The sequence below is a fragment of the Syngnathus acus genome, chromosome 4 (assembly GCF_901709675.1).
Source record: "Syngnathus acus chromosome 4, fSynAcu1.2, whole genome shotgun sequence".
Lineage (NCBI taxonomy): Eukaryota > Metazoa > Chordata > Actinopteri > Syngnathiformes > Syngnathidae > Syngnathus > Syngnathus acus.
In genome coordinates, this window is record NC_051090.1 from 3,779,873 (window position 1) to 3,807,534 (window position 27,662).

Sequence of the window (27,662 nt, forward strand, 5' to 3'; positions counted from 1 at the left end):
ACGTTTCAAATGCAAACTTTGGTCTATTTTTTTTTCTGTTTGGTTAAACGCAGTGCGTGTGCGTAAGTACATATCAAGTACACGCATATCTATATGACGTCGTTTTCACAAAGTGTTGCTTTTATTTTATTAAACCCTGTCATTTTGGAGGAACTACACTTAAAATATACCGAGTAAAAACAAGATTGTCGAAAACGTTTACACGTAATTTCATTCTCTCAAAAATACAGTCTTATCCGTAATCATGTTTACGCATGTACATTCAAAAACAACATTTCCCAGAATGCATTTCGAAACAGGTGTCCAAAACATTGCCTTCGATAAAAATGGCTGAATTAGACCTATATATACAATACTATTGTTATCCCATTTTGCTCAATTAAATACACACACACACGACTGATGTTTTTATAAAATAAAAATAAAAACAAATTTGAAAAGTCAGGCGGGGTCCTGAGATGTCGCGTGTGCTCGGGGCTCAACTCGAGTTGAAGTTTCTCTTTTTTTTTTCCCCTCCTGGGGTAAACACCTAAGGAAGACTGCATCACTAGCATTACTTAAAGCTCTTCTTAGTCGATTATGGCCACGGTGCGGCTGTTAACTTATGTGGTGTCGGTGTTACTAGTCGTGGTGTTTGAGAGGTTCTCGGCGCTGGCCGCCTTCTCGCAGTCCCTGGACAGCGACTTCACGTTCACTCTGCCCGCCGGTCGCAAGGAATGTTTCTACCAGACTATGAAGAAAGACGCCTCGTTGGAAATAGAATATCAGGTTGGGAATATTCAAATATTCAATTGGATTATAAGTGAAATAAGTTAAATCTAGTCATGGTTCTGCTAGCCTTATGAGGTGTCATTTGGTGTCCACAATGTCATGGTAGTGGTTTTTGCCAACCATAATTTTAGAACAAAAGTAGGTCTGGGGTGGAAGGAAGGAGATACGGAATGATCCACAATTAAAAGGGAGGTTAAGGGGAACTAGGCCTGAGTTGGAAAATAGATAAGGATGGCTGTAAGGTAGGTTTAAGGAAAGGAAGGAAGGCAAAAAATAGGTTTCAGTGAAAGAGAATACATGACAAAACCATCTCAAAACTTTGGGAAGGAAAGTGGGAATGAAGGAAGGAAAAGACAGAAGACAGGAAGGAAGGAAAATATGCCAGGGGGGAAAACATGAAGCCATAGCAGGAAGGATATAAAATAAACAGCAGGCCCCAGGTAAGAAAAGAAGTATGGCAAGAAAAAAAAAAGGAGGAAAATGCCCACTTTTGAACTGCATGTCAATCGTAGGTATTGGATGGCGCAGGCTTGGACGTGGATTTCTACATCTCCTCTCCATCTGGTCAGATTCTTTACAGCGACCATCACAAGTCAGACGGAATGCACACGTAAGTTCAAGCGGCCATATTAGGCTTTGCTTTTAATAACTTGTTATATGAGAAATTCAAACAAAAGAGACTAACGTAACCGGTTTCCTCCCTCAGCGTGGAGACAGAAGACGGCGACTACATGTTCTGCTTCGACAACACCTTCAGCAGCGTTTCAGAGAAGCTGGTCTTCTTTGAGCTCATCCTGGACAACATGGATGCCGACGATGAGCCCGAAGATTGGAAGGAGTACGTGCACGGCACCGACGTGTTAGATATGAAGCTGGAGGATATTATGGTGAGTTGGCAAAACATTTGGGATTTTTAAAAAGTCATTATTGCGTAGTTTTTGGAGACCCACCGCTGGTAGACTTTGTCCGGTGGTGTTATTTACCACATTGGGTGCAAAGTGACCCAGCTGGTAAACTCTATTTGATGTCAGGCTGGTGTTGTGAACTTTCACCCATTAGCCGTTTGGGGCCAGGCCAATTGTTTAAGCCATGACAGCGAGCTCCACCCTGGTGAATTGTGTCAAAGAGCACACAGGCTGAGTGACGGGAAATGTGTCTTCCAGCTGGCTTTTTATTTTTAGCCCAACATGCTTTAAAGGAGACATAGTTCTGTCCAAATTTAAAAGAGTTTTTCAGTGTTTGAATTTTCTTCAAAGTTCCACAGGGATCAATGCCCCTCCCCCTTTACTTCTAATAGTAGGTTACATTATCATGGCAACCGGGGCGATGAGCCTTGGCTTCTATTTGATAGCACAGAGCCCGGATTCAAAATATTTGATAGCTGCAGTCGTGTACCTATTCCAGCTTGAAGGATGAGATATATTTACCCGATATTCACATCTCGCCATCCGACCCAGGACACCATCAACAGCGTGAAGTCGCGGCTGGGCAAGAGCTCGCAGATCCAGACGATGCTGCGCGCCTTCGAAGCCCGCGACCGCAACCTGCAGGAGAGCAACTATGACCGGGTCAACTTTTGGTCGCTGGTCAACCTGGCGGTCATGATGCTGGTGTTGGGCGTGCAGGTCTACTTGGTGCGCTCGCTCTTCGAGGACAAGAGGAAGATTTGCACGTAACAAACCTCAGAAAGGGGAGGGGCGGGCCTGCAAAGGAAGAAAAAAATAATCACTGTTTGGGACATTTCAGAAACGCAACAAATGAGCCTCGGATATTTTCTGCTCTTCAGTCCACTGGAATTGAATTGAGTTTTATTTGTCGACATCATTGCTGTAAGTTTATTTGACTAATCAGACTCACTTTTTATCATTAGGGGGTCATACATACCATCAACACTTTGCATTTATCTAGCTGTCAATCTTCATTTTAGAAAAACAGTATTTCAGAAACATCATTTTTTTTCCAGCCCACACTTCCGTCCAGTGTTATATTTGAGTGATTTTCTTAAGGCGTATAATCCACCGCAGAGTGAGTTGATGTGTTTTACTAACTGACTGTTACGATCAGAAAAAGATTTATATATCGTGATTACTGAGCAGAACTTGTCTCAAGTTCAGACGTTGAAATATTTATTCATTTACTTGTAAATGTGTAAATTAAAAGTTTTGGACTAAAGGAAAAAAAATGGTATTGTGTGGTCCTTCGTACGAACGCTTCAAGATGATGTCAGAGTATTCGTTAGCAGCGTCTTTTTGTATTCAATGTAAGATGCTTGTACTGGACAAAAGAAAGTTAAAACAATGTTTTTTTTTTTTTTATTCTCACACTTCCGCTGACCCTTCCCTAGTAACCTCAATCGTGGGACACACCACAACCCCGGTGTGTGTATTCAGTTCCTCCAGTTCTATCATGTGACCATTCAGGCCTTTGTACATTTAACTGAACGTAAAATGAAAAACAAAAAAGTGGACACACTGCAAACAAGCAGGCAGTCATTTAAGACTCAAGAGTGGGCATCGTCCGTCCATCCATCCATCCCTGAATTTCTGGGACTGCTGGAAGCTGAAAAAGGGGAGGGCGGGTGGACGTTAGGGGTCAAAGGACAATGCCCAGTTCTGTCCAGACTGTCAATCCATCGCTGCCACTCTGTGTCGTAGAAAGGTGATGCCTGAAATTCCACCCAGTTCATCTCCTTGTCCATGCCCTTGTCCTTGTACAGATTGTAAACTTTGCTCGGGCAGTAAATATATTTGCCCGCATGACCCGGGAAGGTCGTGTGAACGTGAGGGCTTTTGGGTCCTTCTTTCAGCGGGTGACGGCAGAAACAACATAGACGACCCATCAGCCAAGTCTGTTTTCTTTTCCTCTTCTTCCCAGCCTTCTTTTTCACTTGACACCAGGCTTCCTCCATCTCCTTCTGGAAATACTCGGACTCCAAAAATTGTTCGAAGAACTGCTCGGGCGTATTAGCGACATCCAGCTGCGTCTGGGCCGGTGGAGTGACGGACAGCGGCGGCTTCATTGGAACGCTGTCCGGCTCCATCTTCACCAGTGGAACGTTCTCTGGCTTGACATCTACCAGTGGAACGTTGGTCGGCTTCATCACCACTTGAACACTTGCGGGCTCCGTCTCCACTGGTTTCCTTGTATGGTCCGACCTGAAGACTCGGCCGAAGGTGCCCTGGAGCAGTTTGTTGATGGCTTGTTCCTGTCGCATGTACTCTTCGATGAAGCAGTCCTTCAGGTAGCGATCGGTCACAGACACGCCGCACCAACCTTCGGGCTCCTCGTATGAGCCAAACGACTGCAGAGTGTTGTCCCCCCTCGGCGCATTCTCCACGGCGTGGAGATAAGCCAGATGAGCACGCTCGTACCTCAGGTGCAGTATCTCGTTCAGTTGGCCCACCATGTCTGACGGCGACTTGCTGGTGCAACGCAGCTCGTCTACGACCGTCTTGCATATAGCTTGTTTGGAGGTCACCAAAGCCGGCAAGATGTTCGTGACACGCTCGGGCAGTTTCTCCAGCCACCGTGGATTGTCTGCGAACCAGCATTTGCGGCAGATCTCGCAGCGGAGTTGGGAAGACAGGATGTAATACTGCCCTCCGGTGCCGACGATTGCTCGGGGTCGCCCCTCACCAGCGGACATGATCTGCTTCAACAAAGACCATGTCAAGAGAACTATTTGCACCCATCATCATTGCATCAAAGTGTACGCACCTGTGTCTGAGGACAGCCGTGCAGACAAGGCAACCGGTACGTGCTCCTCAACCTGACCATAATCTCGTCTTCGGGTTTCCAAATGAAGAAAGGATGGAGCTGGAAGATATTTGGGGACGGCAGCTCGGCCTCGGGGTGGACGAGCTCCGGCTGCGGGGGGAAACGCCACAGAGAGATGGCATTGCCCGCTCTGTGCACCGGGCGACATCCCGGCCACAGCCCCAGATCATGCAGCTCCGTCATCATCCACATCTTCTGATGTTCTGAACACATCCACCTCACATTATCATCATCATCCATCGCCGTTTTTTCAGATATAATCTATATAGAAAGAAAATTAGGGGTGCACCATTATGCCCATATGATAATCATATTTAATCAATGTTGCAATCATGATCATTAATCACAATTATGTATGTTAGGTCAAATTGTTTAAAATTGCACTACAGGCTTACTTGTGCTTAGCTACCTTGTAAAAAGGTCGTAGCACCTCCGCTTTTGGTGTGGGTGGAGATCCTGGCGGGAAGGCTACTGGAGTTGCAGCAGACTGAGTCGCTCTGGAACTCGATGCTGCCGCTCTTGATGTGGCCCCAAAGTGGCTTTTCTGTCGGCGTTCCATAATCGCCTTGTGATTTCCCGATTTGCGATGGCATTCCAATGCTTTGGTTCCCGCTGATCCAACTCTCAGGATTTGATTGCATAAAGCGCAGTGTGCTAGATATGCATTTCCCTCCACCGGCTTCAACCATGCTTTGAACCGTTCGTCCTGCAACCACCAATATTTAAACCTGTAGTTAACCATGTATGCAGAAATTATAATTCGATTTGATTCTAAATTCTCTGCGCTGCTATGCTAAGATTTAACGTAAACAAACGACGTCTATTGGTGTTCGATAAATATTGACCGGGTAGCACAGGTAGCCTTTATTTAGTTCCGCTTCGTAGTTGCATTCAATTGTCCTTAAATAAATCCAGACATTTCAAAGCTAGACTTTATGGAAGTTTATGATAAGTATTGGATTTAAGATTTTTTCAGACCCGTGGATACACTGTGTATGACTAGCGAAAAAAAAAGTTTGTTTCTGTTTCTGTTGAGCGACGTTTCCGCATACCAACAGTAGGGGTCGCTACTGACTGCGTTTCTACTTCCGGGACGCTCAATCAGCTGTAACATTCGCTGCCAGGAGCAACGTTCTCCTCGGGTAAGAGGCTAAGCTTCGAAATCTACCGGTATTTGCACATAACCAACTTATCGCCGGCTATAATTATAATAACATAGTAGAGATAAATACACGAGTTTTTAACTGAGACATCAAAATGATGATGGTGCAGGCGGTGGATTTGCTAACCAAAACTACCTGCACATCAGAAGACTGAGAAGATTTTGGAAAAGAGCCTTGGGGAAACTATGATCTACACCTGATCACATTCAAAGAGAACTTTCCTGTTTTGTTTTGTCACGTCACAACAAAGCCTGATCATATCAGACATTTTGTCCTAAGGCCAAGACCAGAAAAAGATTAACCAGAACAGCTATCACTCTAAAGCTAAACTCTGTGCTCGTTTTTCAGAGCGATGGGGCCAGACGACGGCCCGGGTGCAGCCGTCGCCTGGAGGAAGGTCCTGTGGGAGCGCCAGCCGTACCCGGACAACTACGTGGACCGACGCTTCCTGGAAGAGCTCCGAAGGAATGAGGGAATCCGTCAGTATCGTTACTGGGCTGTGGTGCGCGAGTCATGCTTGGTGGGGCAGCAGCTCTCCTGCGTGGCTATTTTCATCACCCTCTGGCTCTACATGGAGCAGGTATCTGATGGATAGTTTTATTATTAATAGTAATATTTCATCATTATTAGTAGGTTGCCTGGAATTAAATGTTCTGTCAGTGTTAAAGGACCAATTTTATTCTGCCTAATGTTGGAAGGGTCACCGGCCTAAAAAACATCTGGTCAGGATTCTATCCTCCATCCATAATGTCTTCTGCTGTCTTTTTAGGGCCTCCTGTCCCCAGAGACCCTCCTGCTTATCAGCCTAGCGAGCTCCTTACTGGGCTACGGACTGTACCAAGCCCTCGCGTCTCAGGCGGAACCAGTTCTCCAACCTCGGACTCATTTGGATGACTTACAGAGCGCCACAATCTTCCTGTCGTTCATCTTTGGCTTCTCGCCCGTGCTAAAAACGCTCACAGAGTCCGTCAGCACGGACACAGTCTACGCCATGTCGGCCGTCATGCTGCTGGCTCACCTGGTGTCCTTCCCTTACACCCATCCCTCACCTCCGGGCAGCCTGTCCCTCAACGCAGCCTTGTTTGCATCTGTGTGTCTGGCCTCCCGCCTCCCGGGCGCCCTGCATACCTTCACCATGCTCAGCTGCGCCCTCCTGGTCTTCGCCCTTTGGCCCTGCCTCCTGAGGCGGGTGAAGAACGGGGCCCCGCGTCACTTTGCCGCCGTGTGCGCCGGGGTGTGCGCGGCGGGCGTAGGGGGGCTGGCGTCGCGCTGGCCCGGCGGGGCGGTCATCCTGGCGCTGGCCGTGGCCAGCGTGATTCTCCTCTGCCCCTGGCTGCTGATCCGCTTGCAGAGGCACAAGGACAACATCCAAGGGCCGTGGGATGAGGCGGAGATCCGCGAGGACCTCAGCCGCTTCCTCCAATAAATGAGGCCTGCTTGAAACAGACATGAGCTGGACACTTGATTAGGTACATGATCTTATGAGATCAGCTTTTACCAAGATAACAAAAACTGTAAACAATAATGAATGGTTTTTTTTTTTTAACTCTCTTCACAAAGGTTTTGTTTTTATAGGTAAAGCTGCTATTTTAATATCTCAAGTATTGACCTCAATAGTTGAGGTTACTGTGAATTGTGGATACTATGCACTCATTTGATATGGTCAATGTGGAAAATATACACAATGCAAATTACAACCCAAATCCAATCTTCATCCTAATCTGCTGGGTCGAAAGAATGAACCCAATTTTGAGTTAAAGTAACTCAATCTGCTCAAAATCTTCTATACAGCCTCTTCCTGCATAGCTGAAGCTTCTTTTCAGAGTATGGCCACAAGAAGGCACACTCACTCACCGCAGTACTGTATTTACAATTTTTTTTCATTGAATTATTTTGTATTTATGGCCAAAAGTGTTTTCACACAAATATTTACAATAATTATGATTTTACTACTGACAAACTACAGGTTAGTTGACCCACAGGTAGAAATTGCCGCTATGTCGCCATTGAAGCAACCTGTATTATTATGGAACCTTGTTATTAAAAAAATATATATTTGTGCAAATAAAAGTTTCTAATTTTACAAGAATGAAGTTATATGCTTACATTTTTTTTGGGCTATTATGTTTGAGATAAAAAGTTAGCCATCTACCTACCAGAGGTGGCGTAGTTGATTGCAGGGCACATATAGACAAACAAGGACGCCTGACTGTCATTCAAATATTCTAAGCTGAAGACAAATACTAATGAAAAATAAAACAGCTCTTTATTTTTTTTAAAAAGTGTTATAAAATAGTGTTGTGTTTTTCATATCTCTCCCGTTCATAGAATAGCTGTTATTTATATTTACATAAAATTGAGTGGCTTGAGGAAAGGTCAGCAGCCAATGCTCGTCGTGTTTGTACAAAAAAGGCTCAAGACTTGCGCAAATGCGACAGTCTGATCGCACATCGCGTAGTTGGATGGGAGTCGTCGGGGTGGTGGGTCTCATTTGGCGGTTGGGGCTGCCGGAGCAGGCCTCCTACGGGGGAACAGATGAGACAAGTGTAAGGTGCATCCAGTAAAATTCAACAACAGCAGTGAGTTATAAATAACGGCAAAATAAATGACAACTCAAGAAGAGACAAGTGGAAGAGAGATTAGTTAGCATGCGTCAACACACAGCTTGCTAGATTGTGTAAATCTGTAGTAAAATCTATCTACCTGTCCATCTACTTCTCTTCTTTTACTACATTTGCCAATCCATCTATCCAGCCATCTACCGACCTACAACAACACAACATACAAAATATGTAATTTGAGATTCCCTGTTCAGTAGTATTTGTCTGCTTCTCTAAATCGGTACGTCTACTCTTTCCAGAGTATTTTTTTACATCATTATCTAGTTGTGTAGGGTGTGAATAATTTTGCCACCTCTAGCAATATGTGGAAAGATGAAACAAGTCAAGGAAGGTAAGAGAGGTGGACCACGAATGGGAAAGAACCTAAGGAACCTTGGAGAGCGCAGAGGAAATGAGGCAGGGAGAAAAAACGAAACACGAGCCAAGTAGCTGGGGTGGAACCAGAGTGAAGAAATGTACGAGACAAAGACGTCGGCGGGAGGGAGGGAAGAAAAATAACGGCTGTTGCATGGGGGAAATCTGGGACTGCAATAAAACATGCGAGCAGAAAGACGGGGAAAAAGGGGGGGGGGCAGCTTGATGGGCCTGTTTTATCTGGCCGTGGTAGAAAGCATGCAGAGAGGGGTCCGCTCTGCCCGCCAATATCAGAAACACATTGCGCGGCCCAGCTCAAATTACAACACCGTGCAGCCACGAGCCTCAACCGTGCAGCTTCTACCTGGGCACACAAGCCGGGCCGGGAAGCCGCTGGTTGGCGTGGACGGGCACGGGCGGGGCGCGCCCGCGGTTTCGAGACTTGCCGCCGGTCGTCGACTTTTTAGGGGGCGTGGAGCTGCGTTAGGCGGAGAAGTCGTGATGCCCGCGCCTCTGGACGCCATGCGCGAGCGCGGCCGAGGGCGCCTACCTGAAATGCCGCGTGCCGAAGCGCGAGAGGTCCGAAGGGGCGACGTAGCCGGAGGTGGAGATCTCGCCGACGATGTTGAGCGCGGCCTGCAGGGCGGCGTGCTTGCTGAGCACTTGCTCCCGATGCTGCCGCTGATCGGGTGACTCATCCATCAGCGCCAAGCAGTCTCCCAAAGCATAGAGCTGGGCCAGCAGCTCTGAGCTAATGAACTCTTTCACCTTGCCAGAGGGATTATAAACAGATGCGACAAGTCAAAAAAACGTTACACGCTGTCAGATGCTGCTTTATGGCATTTCTTACAAGTAGGGGGTTACGTGGGATACAAGTTTTCTTTTTTAGGCCACTGGAAAAAAAAATCAGTGGGGTGGAACCTCGAAAACAATCCATTCCAGTACACTGGTCAACCTCAGAATTGTGCAGAGTTTAAAAGAATTTGTCCCACAGGAAAAATAAATTTGTTCCACTATCAAACTATCGCCATCAAAAACTTTTAATAACAATACAGTGAAGGCCAGATATTTGCGAGGATCACACCCACCAAATAAAAGAATTAGAATTGATGTCACAATCTACCAAGCACCTTTTTTCTATTCGACAAAACTATGGCATTCAGTCTAACATTGGTGATTGGCACTTAAATTCCACCAGATGGCGCCAAAGCAATATGTTTGAGGCATTATGAGAATTTTCATAGAAAAAATTAGCTCCACGGTTATTTCTAAGACGCAGCCAATGAAAGGTGTCATCTAAACATCTCATGAGAAAATAAAGAGTGTTTAACATACGCTGTTGATCATCAGGTGCATGATGACTTTGGGCATCATGTCCTTGACGGTCTTATGAATGATGCTCATATAGGACTCCACCAAGTTACGGATGGTCTCCACCTGCCGCTCCAGCTGGGGGTCCGTGAAGTTCTCCGACAACCCGTTGCCCTGCGTGTCCACCTGGGCGACACGCACAAAACCATCCGAGAGCGTTTTCGTTTTTTTCCCACACGCATGCGGGGATAAATTGCTTGTGCACGATAAGGTCAAGAGACTTTAGCTGGGAGACTAAAATGGAGGAGAGTGGGCAGGAGGGGGAAAGAAGTGGGGGGGGGGGGGTAAAAGAGACGGGGATCTGCTGATTAGAACCAGACTGGAACACACACGCATTGGAGTGACATCACTGGCCAGGAATGTTGCGCTGAAGAGCAAGATGGGGGGGTGGGGGGTTCTTCACACATGAGAAGAGGGGGTGAAAAAGGGTTACTGCAGGGGTGGGAAAAGGATGGCCAGCGGGACACATGTGGCCCATGATTCGACCCAACACAGATTTACATGAGTGAGATATTGAAAAATCTAATTCATTCATTTCTAAGTTAAAAAAAAAAAATCAGATCCACATTTTACTAAAACTTGGTGAGAGCAGGTAGGAGCCACTTTCTGCCTCACCACGGGGTTCTACAAAAAAGGTCAGGGTACACACCGTGACCTCCTCTGGGTAGACGCCAGCCCGGAGCAAAGAGGACTTCCAGATGTCTAGCTCCTCCTGAGAGTTGCAGACCAGCTCCAGAAACTTGTAGTCCTTGTACACGTTCCTTCAAGTAAATCATAAACTCAGGAAAATATCAAATACACAAGGCCGCAAAAGTTCAACCAAAACTCAGCGGAAAACAGATGCCCTTAAAAGTCAAGCAGCAAATCAAATCTTGCGAAACTTTGGAAGAGCCTGAAAATGATTCGCATCAGCGATATGTACTGTTGTAATTTTATGAATTAATTCTATATTTATAAAATGCCACTTGGTTCATTTCAGTTTTCTACTCACATACACATTGGAACATTTTGTACAGAATACAATGACTTGTGTAGTGGGTCCAAATACTTTTGTCCATATGGTGTCCATAAAATACCCCCAAAGACCAGACTGTGATATTCCAAGAAGGCTTTTTTTTTTTTTTTTTACAAAGCAGATGTAACCATATTTATGGGCCGCTATTCACAAAGTACTGGAAAAAATGCTTACGAAACTTTTTTTTTTCCCCCCATCCTGTGTCCCGCAGATATTTATGTCATTAAAATATAATTAGTCAAGTATGAAATTATAACTTACAATCCGTGAAAAGTGCCAGGACTCCGTGAAGTTTGGCCCGGGTCCACCGTGACCGCAGCGCTTTCTTACGAGCGCTTGGCGATTCTACGAAATATCTTTTTTTTTTTTGGAGGGGGAGGGGGGGGGGACGATTCCAGCATTGTCGTCGATTTTGAACGATCAACGTCGCGGGAAGCCAAAGTCACATGTCTCTGCGGTTACTGACACAAGCTCCCGCTATAACTCAATTCGTGTCCTGCTATCCTTTCCTCTTTTGTTTGCATTTTCTGTCCTTGCTTCCACGTCATCTATGTACTTTGGCTGCGCAATCCACGCAAAAAAAAAAAAAAAAAGCCAGCAATCTGCGTCCCATCTGTAAGACATTTTTCTTTAATCACTCGGTTGTTTCTTCCCTCCTCTCGCTGTTCCCGCCTCACACTCACAACCTCAAATATGTGAAATCTGTGAGTTGTGTGTGTGTTTGTGTGTGTGACAACTGCAATGCTGGGAGAAAGAGAGAGCAATGAGGGGAGATTAACAAACAGGCCGGAGCTCCACTGGGTGAGGCTAATAAGTCAGGGTGTGGTGGCGAGCAGTCAAGGCAGCGGGCCAACAATGACAGTACCAGAATGCTATTACTCCACAACAGGGCCCAAGAACTTTCTGCGAGCCGGGCCGGGCCGGGCCAGATGCAGCCCACCAGAGCATCCGATGTATTCGTCATGCGATTCGAAACACAAATGAAGCGATGGAGTAGTCGCACAACCTTTTTTTTTTTTTTTGTGACATACTCCACACGCTTAAGATGGTGGAAGTAACAAAGCTTTGTCATTTAGCGCCGGCGTCTGTTTGTTTCGAACGACCAGGGCACATCTGGACTTTGCCCAAAATGGCCACTTCAAACCAAAATGGTGGACTTCCTGCATGATTCCTTATTGGACATACGCAGCAAAATTTCTAACGATTTCCACTGTCAATCACCGCTTGCAACTTTCATTGAACGTCAATTTGGCATGAATTTAAAGTCATCTGATGCGGGGGGGGGGGGTGGGCGGGGGCTAAGCAACCTGACTGCTGGTCGACAATCAGAACACAAAAGTGTTCCCCATCTTCTCCGAAGGAAGCGCGTCTGCTTTCGCTTTCAAGACATTTTTCAAAAATACAAAAAAAAAAAAGAGTAGAAGAACAGGAAAAGGAGGAGGGGGGAGATGTTGGTGTTGGTCGGGGGGGTCGGAGGCAGAGGACCGATTTTGACACATTCCTGGCCGATGGCGCTGATACGCTTTCGTCCTCCCCTCAACCCCTTCTCCCGTTCTTCTCCTCTTTCTCTGCGGTGAGTCGAGCAATTCTTTCCAAACGTCTCTGATCCGAGCCTCTCTGGCTTGGATTAGTCGCTTAATGAGCCTGCCCGTCGGTATGCTGCGCTCCACACGCTTGCGCATGAACGCAGGTCGTGTGTGTGTGTGTGTGTGTATGTGAATCCAAACACGGCACATATGCGCTGGTCCAATCATCTCCTATTACACTCGTTCTCCGCCTAAGTCCTCTTATGTTCTCTCCATCTGTTTCACACACTTTAAGGCAACGTATCCGTGCGCCCCGCAGTTTGTGCGGCGTTTACGTGGAGACAATAAAACCGAGCCCGTCGCCACCGCCGGTACCAACCCTAAGGCAAGGTCACGGGAAGGGCAAAGCATCTTCCCGGAAAAAGGCCGTGGCAAACTCCAGCGAGCAGGTGACGAGGACATAAGCTCGTCAAATTTACTCACACACACACACACGGACCTTGACTCAGAATGGAAGAGGGCGAAGGAGAATTTGCTGGACATGAAGCCTCTCTCGACATCTCGGACCTTGAGGTTGTCCAGAGGGAGCATGTACCTCTTCTCCGTCTCCTGGAAGAAAGGAGGAAAAAGAAAAAACAAGAGTAAGATAAAATTTGACAGCGGTATGTGAAGTAAAATATGACACAGGTGTTTTTTTTCTTTTTTGTACTCGTGGGCCTAGTGCAGTCACATGTCTGGTACTAAACATTTTTCAGGCTGCGTCTGAAAGAGAACGCGTCCAACCCGTATGGAGGAACTTGTGTGCGAGACTGCAGACGATGATACCGAGCCAGTGAGATTTCCACACTCTTGTCGTGAAAGCAATCGCGGCAATATTCCGCCTTGACGGCTTCCACCTACAAGACCTGATCAGCCGTTATTGCGCCATCTCTTGTGTGGAAAAAGGCGAAAACCGGAGGAGCGTTCTGAGAAGCAGACGGTGTGGAAGGCAAGGAACACGAGAGCCCAAGCTGGCAGGGAACGAGAACTGAAGAAGAAAAAAAAAAGAGAGAAGACGTCGGTTCCACATGTGAAAGCCATTACTCAGATTCGGGTCCAGTGCGCAACATTTCTCCAAGAGTGAAGCCCACCCCCCCCACACTTTTAAGAGGGGGGGCTTCCAAAAGGCCGCTGTGGTAGAAGGTACAGCTGTTGATGAGCTCGTCTCGGATGGGAGTTGGAGGACGTGTGACTAACACGGAGAGCAGAAAAATTCTTTGAAAAGCGCTAGCTACGTTTAATGTGTTCATTGGCCATGCAGGTGTGCGTGCATCTGCACCCCCCCCCCCCTTTTTTTAGATGCACTGGTAGAACATTTCGGACTTCCCTCTCCCTCCCAGTGCTCCCCTGAACCCTACGACTCTCTTCCTCCGTCGCCTCTTTCCTTTTTTTTCCTCCCATAAGGGGCCCACTTCCTGTAACAGAGGCCGAGGGAGAGAGAAAAAAAAATGACAGAAAGCGATTGGCGCCGGGACAGCAACATCTGGGATCGTTTTAGACGGGAGGGGGGAGGAGACTGGATGGAGTATAGGGTGCTCCAGAGGCAGAAAGTAGAGATGAGGAAGAGGAAGGATAGAGAGAGGTTAATTTCGCGAGAGGAGATGCGGAAAAGGGTTTGAGGAGCACTGGAAAAGCGAGGAGAGAGCGCCGACGATCCCAAAGTTGATCCCCCCGTCAAGCCATATATGGCCGCCGGCTTCCTCCCTAACTCTCTTCTCCTCTTCTATTTCCTTATGCCTTCCCGAGCTTAACAGGCAGGACTCCCAATGAGTCAAAGTGCCACGTTGAGAACTGGATACTATCCCGGGACGCCGGCGGCGACTCTAAAGTCCCAGAAACGAGGAGGAACAACCCGAGGAGCGAATGACGGACAGAGAAACGATCGGCTCGCCGAGACGGGATACGATGGACGGAAAGTTTTTGCCGGGCGCGGGAAGAGGCCGACGGAGACGACGCAAGTGAAGGCTCCTGCTCCGTCATCCCAGTGTTCAGACTACCTGTTCAGGATTTTGGTGGTGTACAGTAGTCTGCACATTGGTTAGACTGTGCATGGAAACGCTTCAAGGAGGATTTTTTTTTTTTTTTTAAAGTTTTTTATACACATATATTATTATATATTAATATTCTTTTTATCATTATACTATTTCGTATTTTGTTGCGTTGGGTGTCGCGCGTGGCTTGTGCATTGCCGACTCTTAAATCTGGCGGCGCGTGGTGTCATAGATCAGGGCTGCTGTGTCTGGAGAGGTGCGTAATGGATGCGAGACATGGAACAGGCCTCACGCACATCGAGTGGCGTGTAGATTAAGTGTATGCATTAGTTAGCCGTCTGTTTATCCTCAGGAGGCCCACGGGGCGGCCGAGGCAGGGGTGAAGGAATGTATATCGACTCGGTGCTGATAAGAACGGCAGTGCGCATTTGTAATCCAGGAAAAAAGGCGTGGAACGAGCGGGCCTGTTACAAATCAAGGGATGGAGAGGTGCAAAAGTGGGTGTTTGTGAGTGAGAGGGAAGGGGCAGTTGTGGGCGGGGAGGAGGGGGAGAGGGGGGTCCGATGGAGAAACAGCCATGTGGGATTTCTCTGGGCAAGAAGATCTTGGAAGCTGGTGTTTGGACAAAGCTTCACATTTTCCAGCCAGGAATGTGCATAGTCCCAGGGAGACTGCCAACCACAGAGAGAGAGAGAAAGAGAGAGGGGGAGAGAGAGAGAAAGGGGGGAATAAAGAGGGGGAGGTAAAGAAGAAAAAAAAAAGCGGCAAGATTCGAGGAAAAATGTCTGTGGACGTAGTGTGGGCGGGAATGTGAGAGTAGGAACTGCGCGAGAGGAAGCTGACGCTTGGCTCCCATGCGTGCACGCACACACACACACACACACACATTTGAGAATGTCCTGTCATAGATCTGATTTGCGCAATAGTGTGGATGACTAAAAAAAAAAAACGCTCAAGTGTCTCACACGTACTTAAAAATTAGCAAAAAGCCTTCCGAGGGATGCTATCACGGCAAATGAAAGCTATAAAGTAACTAGTTTAGTAAGCGTCAAATAAGCGCGCCTGGGGCTGCTGCGTCTGGGAACGCGTCGTTCTGTGTTTATCTCAAAAGTGACCATGTGTGGTTCTAAACGAATGTATATTTTTCTGCGCCATTTGCACGCCGGTGTGTTTATATCAGGCTCTGCGTGTGTACTGTATACTGTATATACAAGTCTGTCCTCTGTGTGTGTGCGAGTGTGTCCATGTGTGTGTTTGCTGGTCTTTGTTTGGATTGGGGCAACTCCAGCTGTGTCAAAGTGAGCCGTTCCAAATGCTTGAAATCCCAGAGGAGGAAGACGAGGGGGGAGCGAGGGGAAGAGTGAATGGAAGGCGAGACCAATAGATTTGGGGGGGCTCAGTGACACATCCAGGTGGTAAAAGTAAACTTTGGGTCAAGGATGCTGTTTTTGCGAATGCAAGTTTTAAGAAATAGCTCGTGATATGAAGATCATTTGTGAGTTAACATATTTTGTATTTCGACCATCTACTGCTGCTGTCATTTTTTGGCTTGATTGATGCTCCGCCCCTCCCGCCCAGCATTCATGAGCTCTGACCTCACTTCCTGCCCATCTCCCCATGACGTCAGCTGACCAGACTGTTGTGGTGTGTCTGCCTGTCTACACTTGCTGTGCAGACCTTCTGCTCCTGTACAGCAGGCACAGACAGGCAGACAGATGGCAGCCCCACTGACACCAGGAGCGCCCAAAAACCGCACCGCCTCTGTTATCTCTGTTGCACGTGTGTTTCGAGCTGAGTTCTTCTAATAAAGCCACGGTGACCCTCAAATGTGCTGCTTTGTTTTTTCTAAAAAAAAAAACCCGAAGGACTCACCTCGCTGTCCTTGAACCAGGACAAGCTCTCGGTGGAGAGAATGAACCAGAACTCCTTGGCGATGATGCTGACGTTGTTGATGGTGAGCCATCCTTTTCTTACGACCTGCACAGGGGACCCAAACAAAGCGTTTAAATTGCGAAAGCTTGAGACTACTACATTGAGAACAGGTCTACAGATTAAATCAAGGGTCCTCAAATACAAGTTAAAGGTGACATAACCCCCCCCCATAATTTCTAACAATGTTTTATGCTTTTTGTAAAAATCCCCGATGAATCAAAAACTTTAGCGGCTTTAAATGTGTTTGTCCAAAGTGTTCAAATCTCGCCCGGGTTTGTATATTGAAGACCCCTGGATTATGAGTTGGACCCAAACGGTGAACATAGAGCAAAAGTTGTGAAAATTGATGGGAGATAAATTCACAGAGAGGTTCGCGAAAGAGATGAGACATTTCCCAGGAGATTGCCGCAATAAACATAAGAAGCAGTGTCCACCAGGTGAGGCTGGTAGAAAAACTTGCGATGAATCAAAGTGGGGAAGAAAGGTCGACATTAGTAGCGCAGGTCAGCCAGATGACAAAAACACAAGGAGTGAAGCGACCGCACAGATTGCAACAGTCATGCCGACCCAGAATCCTGTGCACACATATGTAGATCGGTATCCTACTATTAGACTCGAAGGAGGAGCCGCACCCTGGAGATTGGGGAGACATTAGAAATGAAGATGCAATCCAACTGGTTCTTTTCAACACTTTAACCGGTGAAGTTGCTAATGCCTTTTTTCAGTGTAGGCCCGGAACTTAAATTCGGCGACGAATGGGGTCGAGGGGCGGCGATTAAATTATAGTTGGCAGTCAGGCCTGAATTCTCACCTGTTGCACTCCACCGCTGCCAGCCATCTTGTTATCGCTGCGATGGCACAGAGGTTGAGCACTAATAGGAACAAAAGAGTGGATTTAAAATTTGGAGGAAAAAAAAAAAAAATCTTTGACAGTCTGCGATTTACTCACTTGGTAAAGCCGATAAAATCTTCGTGTTTGGTATTAATGTACGCGAGCTGCATGTCGATGAGCAGAGAGATCTGAGGAGAGCAAAATGCAAGTCAAGCGGAGGAGAACCAGAACCCTCAATAGTCGAGCGAGCCGGTAATGACAAACAAACGCGCCGTTCCGAATGTGCGCGACTGACCTGATCTCGGCATGAGCTTTCTTGTTCTCGGATTTCGGCGGTGACAAGCCGCTCGGTCTCTTCCCGCAGCTTGGGAAAAGAACTGAGCTTCAGGGAGAAGAAGCGGCTTCAGTTAAGAGCTACCGTGGTACCGATGTCTGACTCCCTCATGGATTCGTACCTTATTAAAGCATTCATAAATGGTGGAGACCAATTCTTTGCAGACCATGTCGACGAATCCGAAACAAGGAATTTTGAGTTTGGAGATCTGCTTCTTGACAATAGCCTGAAAAGCCATGTCGGGGGTGAACAGGCCCGTCCTGCGGGTGAACAAAGTCGAAATTTATACAGGCATCATTTTGTCGAGATCAAAAGTGAAAGGATGAAACCACCTGACGCCGTGGATGTTCCTGATGGCGTAGGCGATCTCCATTCGCAGCTTCCTTTCGTCACACTTCATCTGTGAGGCAACAGAAGGAGCTTGGCAATTTAGCGTTGCCTATCTTTCAACCGGGGTCTCGTCGAGAACCTCGTCGAGTCCCACAAAACAAGTTCACACGCACTTTGTGCAGTTGATAGGGGAAGTGCTCGTGGAAGATCTGGTTGATCCTCGCGCCTCCCGACAGGTGGACGGTGTTGACTTCGTCGGCCGAGCCCTCGATCAACTTCTCAAAGTCGCCGGATAGTTGCTGCACTGACCTGGAAATAGAATATACAGATTATTATCATATATATTTTGAATTTATAACAATAATCATCTAGTGGGGGTTTACTGAACACCCTTCCGACTGACTTGATGAGGGTCTTGGTCCTGCACATGGGGTCATCTGGATTATAGAGTTTGTACGCGTCTGCTTCTTTACTGATGGACACAAGTAGGCAATGCATGTGACTGTAGAGCGCAGGCAGACTCTCCCGGATGTGGTTTGTCAATTGCTGCAAACAAAAAAATAAACAAACAGTGAGTACCAATTGGCTAAAAGTGCCGTGGTTTGATTTCTCTGGGCTGTCTGACCTGGTTGAGGGTCTTCTGTAAGTACGGAGTCCCCATTCTGTCGCACATGTGCCTGTAAGCTGGGTGGGACAGGAAAAACTTTTTCTCCGCTTGCAAGGCTGTCTTAATATCCCTTTTCCCGTCGATGTCCTTTTGACTGCGGTTCACTAGCCCGATATAACCTGGCGAGGGAAAAAAGACAACAGACCACTTTTATTCTATACCGATAATCCACTGATGTGATGTCCGAAACTCAGTGCTGATATCTCCACTAACGTGATGGTTTGAACTCCTGAGTTCTATTTTTTTTTTCTGAAAAATCCAAATGTTCCACTTTGAGAGCATTCCACTGTAGATGTTACAACATGTGGCTGTGTGACTAAAGATGCAGCTCTGCGCTGCAGACTGACTTCAGGGGCTTTTCTGTGGATAATGCGTTAAAGTGTTTTGGAAAGAGGTATAAAATAGCCTCACACCTGGTTTTGCTTCACGGTAAATCCTTATCGCACACACATGGTGACTCACCTCTTCTCAGTGGAAGCAATCTATTCTCTAGTATTTCCAGAGCATCTGTTCCTTTATCCATTAGGTCCAGCATGGTGAGCACACCTATCGTGCGCTGGCCTAACGTATGTGGGGGGGGGGGGGGGTCAATTAGATAAATGAACACATTTCCAATTAAAATTACATCAGGCTGAGAAACTCACCCTGTGGGTCGACATCTTTGGCCAGTTTGAGCGCATCCGAGTTGGCCAGGTCCATGTTGGCAGGCGTCACGGCCAGGATGAGGCAGTTCTCTTTGCAGATGTACTGCATGATCATGTCTCGCACCTGGTACTCGATATCTGCCGGCTGGTCGCCCACGGGAATCTTGGTGATGCCAGGTAGGTCCACCAGGGTGAGGTTGAGCACTGCACCCAATAGATGTTTGGAGTGATGATGATGATAAAGATGAAAGCGTGAGGTGAGATTACCGTTAGGAGAAAAAATGCGGAGGTTGATGGGGAGGGGAGAGATGCCTTTGTTGTTTCCTGTCAGCCTGCGAGTTTCTGACTCGATTTCTTGGCGGATCTCATCAAAGTCTGAGAATTTCTTCCCCCTGCAGTGCAAAAATTCCCCATATTCTACAGACAGGGAAGAACATGATAGGAATCAGATTTAAATAGTTCTGGTACATTTAATGTTTTATGTGGTTGTGGAGCAATTAGTGGGACATTTGGACCATGTGCAAGGAGCAATTGCCTGGTAATCGTGGACTGATTTTTCTCTCTTACGCCATCTAGTGTCAACTTCAGGCACATGCTGATGAATACAACATGCATCCGTTGAGTCATCAGAAGTCTTGCTCACCGGCGTCAGCGTGATGCAGCTGCAGAACCAAAGGCCGGCGAGTGACAATTCCAGTACCGCGGGGAAGGAAGTCTCTGTCGGAGAAAATAAAATAAACACACGCTGAAAAGGAGAAGGAAACTTACAGGGGTGTCAAGGCAGTCACACGTTTGTCTCGAACACCTTTTTTAAAAATTAAAGAGCCTCCTATTTCCCATATAAATCTTGATCAGGGATGTTTGTTTTTACCGCATCCTGCTCTTGATCACATTGCTGGCCGAGAGCCCGAAATGGGGGTGTCACAACGTGCAGTCAAACAAAGGGACTGAAATATATCAATGCACAATCAGGAAGGAGAGACCTTCAGGCGTTACTTTAAAACAATTCCTAATCGGACTGTGGAGATTTCGACTGGTCTCCTCCTCATCACTGAGCTGCATTGTCTGGGGGGGGGGAAAAATTCTTGAGGAAATTTGCGATTGAGTCACAAGGCTTTTTTGGGGACAGAATGAAAGCTTATCACTTTATCACACTGTAACACAAAAATGTGTGTTGGTTTTGTCACACTGGGACCGCAATCCATTCTATGACGACTTTAAAAACAAGGTTTCCCAAAGGAACAAATGTCAAATAATTTGTTCCAGGACCAAACAGACAGTCACAAAATCTCTATAAACAGTACAGGATTTTTTGGGGGTCAAAGTTCAATATTCCCAACTGTCAGTGTAAAAACAAGTTTAGCGGTGTATAACAAAACAGAAAGAAAGTAAAAGAACTTCATTTTTTAAGATGCCCAACTGACACATAATGAACAAAATTAAAAAATTGAAAAATTTGCAGCGGCAAAAAGGCAAGTAATTTGTGTCAGATTAGGACACAAACAGCAATTTTTGTTTCTTGAAAATTCATTCTAGTGCATGAGAAGTTACTAAATTTGTCCAGAAAAAACGTGGATATATATTCAAGTGTTAGAACCAGTTAAATAAATGAAGTGGGACTTACCTGCCCACAAAGTTCTCCAGCACCGAGCTCTTCCCGGAGCTCTGGCCGCCCACCACGGCAATCTGCGGCAGGGAAAGGTTGTAGTTCAGGCCCGCGTTGCCCAGGGCGTCCTGGAGGCGATTGACCATCGAGATCATGCTGCACGGCGACGATGGAGGTGGTCGAGGAAGAGGCGGCGGTGTTGCAGTGAAGTCGGAATTTCCGAGCCCCGGAACGCCCCCCTGAACTCCCCGTCAACTTTCACGAGGGCTGCCCCGCCGCGTATCAACAGCAAGTTGGGGGCAAAAGGTGATAAAGTGACGGTCAAAAATCACACTTTTAACAAGAAACAAAGGAAGCAGAAATAGGACACGTTGCGGCACATGAGGAAGACACAATGCTATTATCGTCACATGATGCGTTCAAGAGCCTCCTAGTCTTACGTTCCATGACACTCACGCGACGACCCATCTCGCTGTTGCCCCTAGCAACGGCGCGACCAAATGATCCGTTTTCTGGAGTGATTTACAACGACTGGACTCTTACATTTATATGACTTTTACAAAATAGACAAAATAATTCTTCACGTGGGCTTAATTAGGGCGTGTTTGCTAACTTGTATGTTCACGAGCGCTAGCGTCCAGATTTCGGTCAAAGCAAACGGGAATTAGACAATAGTTCGGGCTTATTTTGTTTACGCAAGGTCCCTTCACACGGTTTCGCTTCTTCTTACCTCCGTGTAGACATTTAGGAAGTGAGCCGCGCAGTTGAGTGGGTTTCCACGGTTAGCTTGGAAGAAAAGGTGGAGGAGCAGGGAGGCAAAAAAACCAAACCCACCAAACTTTTTGACAGCTAACGGGCGCGAAAGGTCTGCGCATGCGCGTCCAGTATGCGTAAAATATCCCCCACATCTAAACGTACGTTTATATTTTGATCATGTGATACAATTACAACTCCCGTTCCTTCTTCAATACAGGCAAATTAGAAAAAAGGAATTTGTGGGGAGTCAATTTCACTTCTACTGCATATAACGCTTCCTCATTCCAAGGCAGTGAGGTGTGTGCGGGGGGGGGGCACAAGAGTGCACCCTGAGGGGAGTGAAATGGAATCCCTGGTTGCTAAAATTAAGGGTGAAATAATGCAGACTGTAAACAAGATAAAACACATTCAGATGATATAAAATGCACTGCTGCTTTACTTTGCGATAGTACAAGCACAAAAAAAACAAAAGTATTCACAGACACAGCACTTCTCTTTTCCCACATTAGCCGTATTCCAAAATGGATTCAATTCTTTTTCCCCTTATTTTTTTAAATCAACAATAAAATAAAATGTAACTGTGAAATTTTTTGTACATACATTTCAGTCCTCACCGCTCCCAATAACCAAAAATTTCATATTTCTTCTTTGCTTTTAACATTTTGTCCCATTCACCCTCACGCCACTTTCATATCTTTCAACAATTCGGCAATGTCTATTTTCGGGCTGTGGGTCACACCGGAGCGCAGGGCTCTCTGCAGATCGTGACCCGCTTGGGTTAGCGAGGGCAGGACGCTTTCGCTTTTGCCTTCTCTGCGACAGAGGAGCACCTCGTTCACCTCCCCGTCGATCTTTCGTGAGAGGATCGCGGGAAACACGCCGCTTACGCGCTCCAGCACGTCTTTCCTCAAGGCGGAGTCGCGGCACACCAGGTTGAGTATGAAAATTCCTAAAAAGCCAAAGAAAAGATTTATAGAAAATGTTTACTATTAAACAATTAAGCTAGTTATTATTTATCATAGCAGAAGTCACTGGTTACCAACAACAAACAATTTAAAGGTCACTATTACATAATACCTTTAGGGGTCAGTAGGCTGCTGACTTTGTGCAGGATGGAATTTTCCACAAAGGCAGCAGGTGGACAGCTCATACCCACCGTGCTGTCTTTATTGTCCACATCGAACATGATGGCATCAAACAAAGGACCACCTGGAATCAAAACGAGTATGAGCAATTTTGTTGTGGGACTTTACGTCAGCTGCGTCCCCCACCTTCTTCCTCCAGGGCACGGATACGTTCAAGGCCGTCCCCGAGCGTGACGGTCAGTTGATCGTCCGGTCGAAAGTGGAACCACTCTTTGGCCACCTCCAGCACCACAGGGTCCAGTTCCACCACCTCCACTGACACACCGGGCACAAAGTCTCGCAAAAACTGCGGCAAGCCTCCTCCTCCGAGTCCAACCACTAGCACTGACACGGGGACGTCTTCGAGAGAAAAGGTTAATGGGTATTAGACAAGTCAAGCTAGGAAAGGAAATTGAGCACAGTGAAAATGCATATGGCACCTCACCTTTGTTTTTTTCCTTGCCTATGCCCAGCATGGCAAGACCCGCCACCATGACTTCGTGGTGGGCACAGCAGAGGAAGCCGCTGTGCACTGACAGGGAAGTCGATGATGGCTGCTTGGTTTTCTTTTTGTTCTTCTTCTTATGACCCGATGCTGAAGGAACAGAAACTTATGAGTTTGTTTTGAATTTGAAACTTATGAGCTTTTGAACCTCAAAGGTAACAAGCAAAATGAATCAACTGACTGCTATTAGAGGAGACGAGACGACTTTCGGACTGCACCAGAGCCGCGTTGGACAGGAACACCAATCTGCGGTACAGCTCGCCATCCTCCCCCCTGACGTTCTCCACGCAGTATTCGCCGCTGTGCTCGCTCACACCCCTGCTCACCTCCTCCCGCCAACCCAGGTCGCCGCCCACCGACAGAAACGGGACCTGAGTTCAAACAAAGAACATCTGGTTAACAAATCCAAACTAGTTTTCCAATTCTCAGTACCCACCTGCTGATTATCCGGCATTCCCGGCGGGGCCAGGTCCATCACCATGGGCGAGAGTTCCGATTGGACCGCCTGCATGTCGGCATATTCTTGATTCCTATGCATGGCGACGACAACCAGGCGGCGGAAGTTGGCGCTGGCTGCCAGTTGCCGCCGACCTTCGCTGGAGCTGTAGAGCCACGCCGTCTCGCTCCCTTGGGGCACTGCAAGAGACAAAGGAGGTTCAAGAAAGATGGCATACGGTACAAACATCAAGATATTTTCATCACGGTCCTGCTAACCTATAGCAACAACTTTTAATACTACTTACAAACATTTGCAACTCTGTGTTTAAGAAGCTGATGTTTAAATCTGCCATTTTGCCATCACTGCATGAGATTGTGTTAGTGTACCTAATGTTGTGACTTGCAACACACACAAACAGAACGCTCACCAATGAAAATGGCAAACTGGTTGAACCTTGGCACCTTAGCGGTCGGGGGTGAATCCTGCACGGTGAGAGTGTATCTGGGCAAGCCGGTCTTTGCGTGGCAAAGCGTGAGCGACGCGCCGGCGTCGACATCCGTGCGGGTGCGTAGCCTTTTCCTCAGGACAGAATAAGCCTGGCGCTCTCGCACGGTCGCCAGCAAGTGGGCCGCCAGCGCCAGACGATTCGGGGTGCCGTCTTCGCCGAGGCAAAACTCCAGAATGGGCGTGGGCATGGGCTGGCGGAATTTGGTGCAGATCAGGATGAAAACGGGCAGAACGAAGGAGTCGCCGTCCTCTTCGGCGCTGGTTTCTTCTTGAAGGCAGTGAAGCCTCACTGCCCAGCCCAGTTGGACAAAATGCTCCACGGCCAGGCGGATCACACTTTCCTGGGCCAGTGTGATACACACGTACCTTCCGCCAACACTGAGCACACGACCCACCTGCAAAGACACACATAACGTATCCTAACGCTACGCCTGAAGGTTACTTCGGGGTAATTCCAGTTGTACCTCAGTGAGCATATTCCTCGCCAGCTGTCCTCCTTCCTCTGAAGCCATTGCATCCAGGGTGCCTTTGTCCAGAGCTGCCTGGTAACACGCATCCTGGTATGGCATCTGGGTAGCGTCCACCTGCTGGAATTTCAAGTCAGGCCTCCGCTCGGCATTGCGTTGGTTCATGTGGGACACCACGGTCTCGCTGATGTCAATGTTGGTCAGGTACTTGTAGCCCACATCGTGAAGCTGCTCGCTCAATTCAGAGTTTCCACAGCCCACCACCAGTACCTCAAATAGAAAATGTGACAACTATTGTTAAGACTGTACCATTCAAGAACAAACGTTTACAAACTGTTTTCTCACAGTGTGAATTATAATCAAGTTTGAAAATCAACATTATAGGCATAGCTTACAAGTACAGTTTTCGTGCTAGCTGTCATTTAAATGGCTTGTTGTTGATCAGGTTTGTTAAAATCAAATGAAGACCTAGACAGAACTGTATACTGAGGATTTGTTTACCTTGTCCTGCATTTTGATGTACTTGTGCAACACGCCACATAGTTTGTTGTAGTCTCCATACCACTCGAATGACTTCTCTCCACGTTTCTTAAAAAATCTTTCCCAGTACTCAGCAGAGCTGAATTCCTCGGCAGTTCGAGGTAATAAACTCATTCTTTATATTTTACCTTTGTCTATTTTTTTAATATTGTGCAAAAAAATCTGGTAACCCGATTCCTGTGCCGGCCTCATGGCAATGTTTAGCTCGGACTGCATTACAGGACGTACGGCTATCTGATTGGATAGTCTATTTCAAGCGCTCTCACCGATTGGTCAATCTTTGACTAGCTGCTTTCTATTGGTTGTTGCTCAGTGCTTGCCGTCGGTACTCCGTGTGAAACTAAAACCAGACCAAATTATTTTTAGTTTAATATTCTTTTGTAGTCTATATTAATAAACAAGAAAACACGAATTGGGGTTCTAATTATAATACGTATTTTTAAGACAATTATGTATTGTTAAACCACAACACGTATCCTGTTCTATATTCTGTTTCAAACTGTCCACCCGGTCAATAAACCATCGAAGAAGAAAACGAAGAAGAAGAAGCAGCTGAGGCAGCAACATGGCGGTGCCGGCTGGACGTAGCGTGGTGTTTGTTACTGGCAACGCGAAGAAACTTGAAGAAGTAAGCTTAGACTGATCTAAATAACGACACGTAGGCACCCAAAAATGCATAATTTGATTCGATTCGGAGCTCCTTGCATACCAGAGACACCTGCTGGATGTTTGTGGTGGTGCAGCCAAGCCATACTAATCGATTGGCAATTATTTCATTCACAGGTAATTCAAATTCTTGGCGACACGTTTCCATACAAACTTATCTCGATGAAAATTGATTGTAAGTACGTTTTTTTTATGCTAAATCTGAAAGAATATGATTTATTTCTCATGTGCATCACTCTCCATGTAGTACCTGAATACCAAGGAGAGCCAGATGAGATTTCCATACAGAAGTGCAAGGAGGCTGCAAAACAGGTACAATGACTCACTACTATGATTGGTCATGTGTAAATGAGCCTCGATGGAGGCACATCTTAATTATTCACGTAACCCAAATTTGGATGCAAGCATCAATGCATTTTAGTCAATTTTGCCTGCATTGTTGTTCTGAAAACCTATTGTGTTGCTTTTGTTCAGATTGAGGGTCCGGTTATCGTGGAGGACACCTGTCTGTGTTTCAAAGCATTGGGAGGCTTGCCAGGCCCTTACATGTAATATATACATTATATTTTAACATTTAAATCATGATGCAATTCGAACTTGTTTTGTTTTACAGAAAGTGGTTCCTGGATAAACTCAAGCCAGAAGGTGAGCAATAGTCATGTCGTTAATACTATTTGATAGCAAACCTCTCATCGTGTGTTCATTTCAAAGGCTTGTACAAACTTCTCGCCGGCTTTGAGGATAAATCCGCATGGGCCCTCTGCACGTTTGCGTTTACGTCCGGAAAAGATGAGCCGGTGCAGCTGTTCAGAGGAATAACACAGGTCTAGCTCATCTCTCTTCTGTCACCTTTTAATGCTTGTCTCATGTGATGTCATTTGTATTTTTTCTAGGGCCACATCGTGGAACCAAGGGGACCTCGAGACTTTGGATGGGACCCATGTTTCCAGCCAGAAGGCTATGACAAAACGTAAGGGCTTATGCTATGTTCCTACCAAATGGGGGCGCCAGAGATCAACTGTGGTCCAGCACTGTAGAGTTAGTTCTATTAGTGTATTGATAGCAGTGCTAAAAAAAAAAAGCTTAATGACATGAAAGATTCTTTTTTTTTTTTTTTTTTACAAAATTAAGAAATAAATCACACTTGATTAGTGGGCAGGAGAGCCAACTGTTTGTATAGAAGCCAGGCGTTAAAAAGTCAATTTTCCACAATATCATCCTTTCCTTGTTTCCAGCTACGCGGAGTTGCCTAAAACAGTCAAGAACTCCATTTCTCACCGATACCGAGCGCTAGCGGCTTTGTCGGAGCACTTTTCGCCACACGCCAAGAAGACAGATGATTGACTGGCCCGTGTTGTTGCGGTTGAGTTGATTCTACAACAGTGCTTCCAGTCATTTGCTCCTAATAAATGTTTTCCTCTTCTTTTTTTTTTTTTAACATGTCTTATTTTGAGGGGGAGGGGGGGTTACATCATGCAGAAACTATGCAAATTTTTCAACAAGTGAATAAGAGCTGTTTCATTGTTCCTCAGTGGCTCATCAAGAAGTAACCTGGCAAGGGTTACAGTGAATCCGGTAACTATTCAAAGTGCTTTGCTTTTCCCACAGTTGATGTTGCAACAGTATCCTCAAAATTATGCACACAACATTGTACTAACAGGCATTTTAACATTGTGTATAAGATT

At 46.5% G+C, this 27,662-nt stretch overlaps 6 protein-coding genes across 17 annotated transcripts; 3 read left to right on the forward strand and 3 right to left on the reverse strand.

Moving 5' to 3' along the window:
- Nucleotides 1–451: 451 nt before the first annotated feature.
- tmed5 (transmembrane p24 trafficking protein 5) lies at nucleotides 452–2,939 on the forward strand. The gene is made up of 4 exons (XM_037249021.1): nucleotides 452–768; nucleotides 1,284–1,381; nucleotides 1,478–1,658; nucleotides 2,229–2,939. The coding sequence occupies exons 1-4, from the start codon at nucleotides 580–582 to the stop codon at nucleotides 2,445–2,447; spliced, it is 687 nt and encodes a 228-aa protein (XP_037104916.1). The 5' UTR covers nucleotides 452–579; the 3' UTR covers nucleotides 2,448–2,939.
- A 125-nt stretch (nucleotides 2,940–3,064) lies between these two features.
- LOC119121442 lies at nucleotides 3,065–5,565 on the reverse strand. 5 transcript variants are annotated; one of them, XM_037249004.1, is made up of 4 exons: nucleotides 4,958–5,559; nucleotides 4,489–4,809; nucleotides 3,764–4,420; nucleotides 3,065–3,586 (listed from the first exon to the last, which is right to left on the reverse strand). In XM_037249004.1, exons 1-4 carry the CDS (start codon nucleotides 5,288–5,290, stop codon nucleotides 3,272–3,274), a joined length of 1,626 nt encoding a protein of 541 aa, XP_037104899.1. In that variant the 5' UTR covers nucleotides 5,291–5,559; the 3' UTR covers nucleotides 3,065–3,271. The 5 variants fall into 5 exon arrangements, with proteins under 5 accessions (XP_037104899.1, XP_037104897.1, XP_037104898.1 ...); XM_037249002.1 differs by having other exon boundaries at nucleotides 3,065–4,420; nucleotides 4,958–5,565; XM_037249003.1 differs by having other exon boundaries at nucleotides 3,065–4,420; nucleotides 4,489–4,751; nucleotides 4,958–5,564.
- A 57-nt stretch (nucleotides 5,566–5,622) lies between these two features.
- pigc (phosphatidylinositol glycan anchor biosynthesis, class C) lies at nucleotides 5,623–7,797 on the forward strand. Of its 3 annotated transcripts, XM_037249018.1 has the most exons (4): nucleotides 5,623–5,690; nucleotides 6,060–6,291; nucleotides 6,481–7,171; nucleotides 7,238–7,797. In XM_037249018.1, exons 2-3 carry the CDS (start codon nucleotides 6,064–6,066, stop codon nucleotides 7,135–7,137), a joined length of 885 nt encoding a protein of 294 aa, XP_037104913.1. In that variant the 5' UTR covers nucleotides 5,623–5,690; nucleotides 6,060–6,063; the 3' UTR covers nucleotides 7,138–7,171; nucleotides 7,238–7,797. The 3 variants fall into 3 exon arrangements, with proteins under 3 accessions (XP_037104913.1, XP_037104912.1, XP_037104914.1); XM_037249017.1 differs by having other exon boundaries at nucleotides 6,481–7,797; XM_037249019.1 differs by having other exon boundaries at nucleotides 5,663–5,718; nucleotides 6,481–7,797.
- A 163-nt stretch (nucleotides 7,798–7,960) lies between these two features.
- On the reverse strand, nucleotides 7,961–21,841 carry dnm3a (dynamin 3a). 6 transcript variants are annotated; one of them, XM_037248995.1, is made up of 23 exons: nucleotides 21,704–21,841; nucleotides 20,992–21,240; nucleotides 20,011–20,084; nucleotides 19,635–19,784; nucleotides 19,368–19,571; nucleotides 19,186–19,284; nucleotides 18,682–18,842; nucleotides 18,460–18,602; nucleotides 18,230–18,365; nucleotides 18,059–18,126; nucleotides 17,848–17,986; nucleotides 17,688–17,774; nucleotides 17,510–17,580; nucleotides 17,372–17,432; nucleotides 17,128–17,193; nucleotides 16,501–16,605; nucleotides 13,098–13,207; nucleotides 10,707–10,818; nucleotides 10,022–10,183; nucleotides 9,237–9,454; nucleotides 9,051–9,164; nucleotides 8,157–8,232; nucleotides 7,961–8,119 (listed from the first exon to the last, which is right to left on the reverse strand). In XM_037248995.1, the coding sequence occupies exons 2-22, from the start codon at nucleotides 21,126–21,128 to the stop codon at nucleotides 8,199–8,201; spliced, it is 2,451 nt and encodes an 816-aa protein (XP_037104890.1). In that variant the 5' UTR covers nucleotides 21,129–21,240; nucleotides 21,704–21,841; the 3' UTR covers nucleotides 7,961–8,119; nucleotides 8,157–8,198. The 6 variants fall into 6 exon arrangements, with proteins under 6 accessions (XP_037104890.1, XP_037104891.1, XP_037104894.1 ...); XM_037248996.1 differs by having other exon boundaries at nucleotides 7,961–8,232; nucleotides 17,167–17,193; XM_037248999.1 differs by lacking the exon at nucleotides 9,051–9,164 and adding an exon at nucleotides 8,415–8,477 and having other exon boundaries at nucleotides 7,961–8,232.
- A 306-nt stretch (nucleotides 21,842–22,147) lies between these two features.
- On the reverse strand, nucleotides 22,148–25,425 carry mettl13 (methyltransferase like 13). The gene is made up of 9 exons (XM_037249001.1): nucleotides 25,273–25,425; nucleotides 24,769–25,041; nucleotides 24,225–24,699; nucleotides 23,795–23,994; nucleotides 23,540–23,729; nucleotides 23,299–23,448; nucleotides 23,001–23,213; nucleotides 22,807–22,938; nucleotides 22,148–22,678 (listed from the first exon to the last, which is right to left on the reverse strand). Exons 1-9 carry the CDS (start codon nucleotides 25,423–25,425, stop codon nucleotides 22,407–22,409), a joined length of 2,058 nt encoding a protein of 685 aa, XP_037104896.1. The 3' UTR covers nucleotides 22,148–22,406.
- A 282-nt stretch (nucleotides 25,426–25,707) lies between these two features.
- itpa (inosine triphosphatase (nucleoside triphosphate pyrophosphatase)) lies at nucleotides 25,708–27,646 on the forward strand. The gene is made up of 8 exons (XM_037249023.1): nucleotides 25,708–25,939; nucleotides 26,095–26,152; nucleotides 26,225–26,289; nucleotides 26,452–26,525; nucleotides 26,591–26,622; nucleotides 26,689–26,801; nucleotides 26,871–26,947; nucleotides 27,213–27,646. Exons 1-8 carry the CDS (start codon nucleotides 25,877–25,879, stop codon nucleotides 27,319–27,321), a joined length of 591 nt encoding a protein of 196 aa, XP_037104918.1. The 5' UTR covers nucleotides 25,708–25,876; the 3' UTR covers nucleotides 27,322–27,646.
- Nucleotides 27,647–27,662: the final 16 nt, after the last annotated feature.

Excerpts from the sequence above, each read along its gene's own strand:
- tmed5 (XM_037249021.1), top strand. The coding sequence starts at position 580 with ATGGCCACGGTGCGGCTGTTAACTTATGTGGTGTCGGTGTTACTAGTC. Across the intron at positions 769-1,283 it reads CGTTGGAAATAGAATATCAG|GTATTGGATGGCGCAGGCTT; the intron begins GTTGGGAATATT and ends TGTCAATCGTAG. Across the intron at positions 1,659-2,228 it reads TGAAGCTGGAGGATATTATG|GACACCATCAACAGCGTGAA; the intron begins GTGAGTTGGCAA and ends CATCCGACCCAG.
- LOC119121442 (XM_037249002.1), bottom strand. The coding sequence starts at position 5,290 with ATGGTTAACTACAGGTTTAAATATTGGTGGTTGCAGGACGAACGGTTC. Across the intron at positions 4,810-4,957 it reads TGCTACGACCTTTTTACAAG|ATTATATCTGAAAAAACGGC; the intron begins GTAGCTAAGCAC and ends CTTTCTATATAG. Across the intron at positions 4,421-4,488 it reads ACGGCTGTCCTCAGACACAG|ATCATGTCCGCTGGTGAGGG; the intron begins GTGCGTACACTT and ends TTGTTGAAGCAG.
- pigc (XM_037249017.1), top strand. The coding sequence starts at position 6,064 with ATGGGGCCAGACGACGGCCCGGGTGCAGCCGTCGCCTGGAGGAAGGTC. Across the intron at positions 6,292-6,480 it reads TCTGGCTCTACATGGAGCAG|GGCCTCCTGTCCCCAGAGAC; the intron begins GTATCTGATGGA and ends CTGTCTTTTTAG.
- dnm3a (XM_037248995.1), bottom strand. The coding sequence starts at position 21,128 with ATGATCTCGATGGTCAATCGCCTCCAGGACGCCCTGGGCAACGCGGGC. Across the intron at positions 17,581-17,687 it reads AAAGCTCATGCCGAGATCAG|ATCTCTCTGCTCATCGACAT; the intron begins GTCAGTCGCGCA and ends TGCTCTCCTCAG. Across the intron at positions 17,433-17,509 it reads GATTTTATCGGCTTTACCAA|TGCTCAACCTCTGTGCCATC; the intron begins GTGAGTAAATCG and ends TGTTCCTATTAG.
- mettl13 (XM_037249001.1), bottom strand. The coding sequence starts at position 25,425 with ATGAGTTTATTACCTCGAACTGCCGAGGAATTCAGCTCTGCTGAGTAC. Across the intron at positions 23,730-23,794 it reads GAATGCCGGATAATCAGCAG|GTCCCGTTTCTGTCGGTGGG; the intron begins GTGGGTACTGAG and ends GTTTGAACTCAG. Across the intron at positions 22,939-23,000 it reads CCGTGCCCTGGAGGAAGAAG|GTGGTCCTTTGTTTGATGCC; the intron begins GTGGGGGACGCA and ends TTTTGATTCCAG.
- itpa (XM_037249023.1), top strand. The coding sequence starts at position 25,877 with ATGGCGGTGCCGGCTGGACGTAGCGTGGTGTTTGTTACTGGCAACGCG. Across the intron at positions 26,153-26,224 it reads TATCTCGATGAAAATTGATT|TACCTGAATACCAAGGAGAG; the intron begins GTAAGTACGTTT and ends CTCTCCATGTAG. Across the intron at positions 26,948-27,212 it reads CCAGAAGGCTATGACAAAAC|CTACGCGGAGTTGCCTAAAA; the intron begins GTAAGGGCTTAT and ends CCTTGTTTCCAG.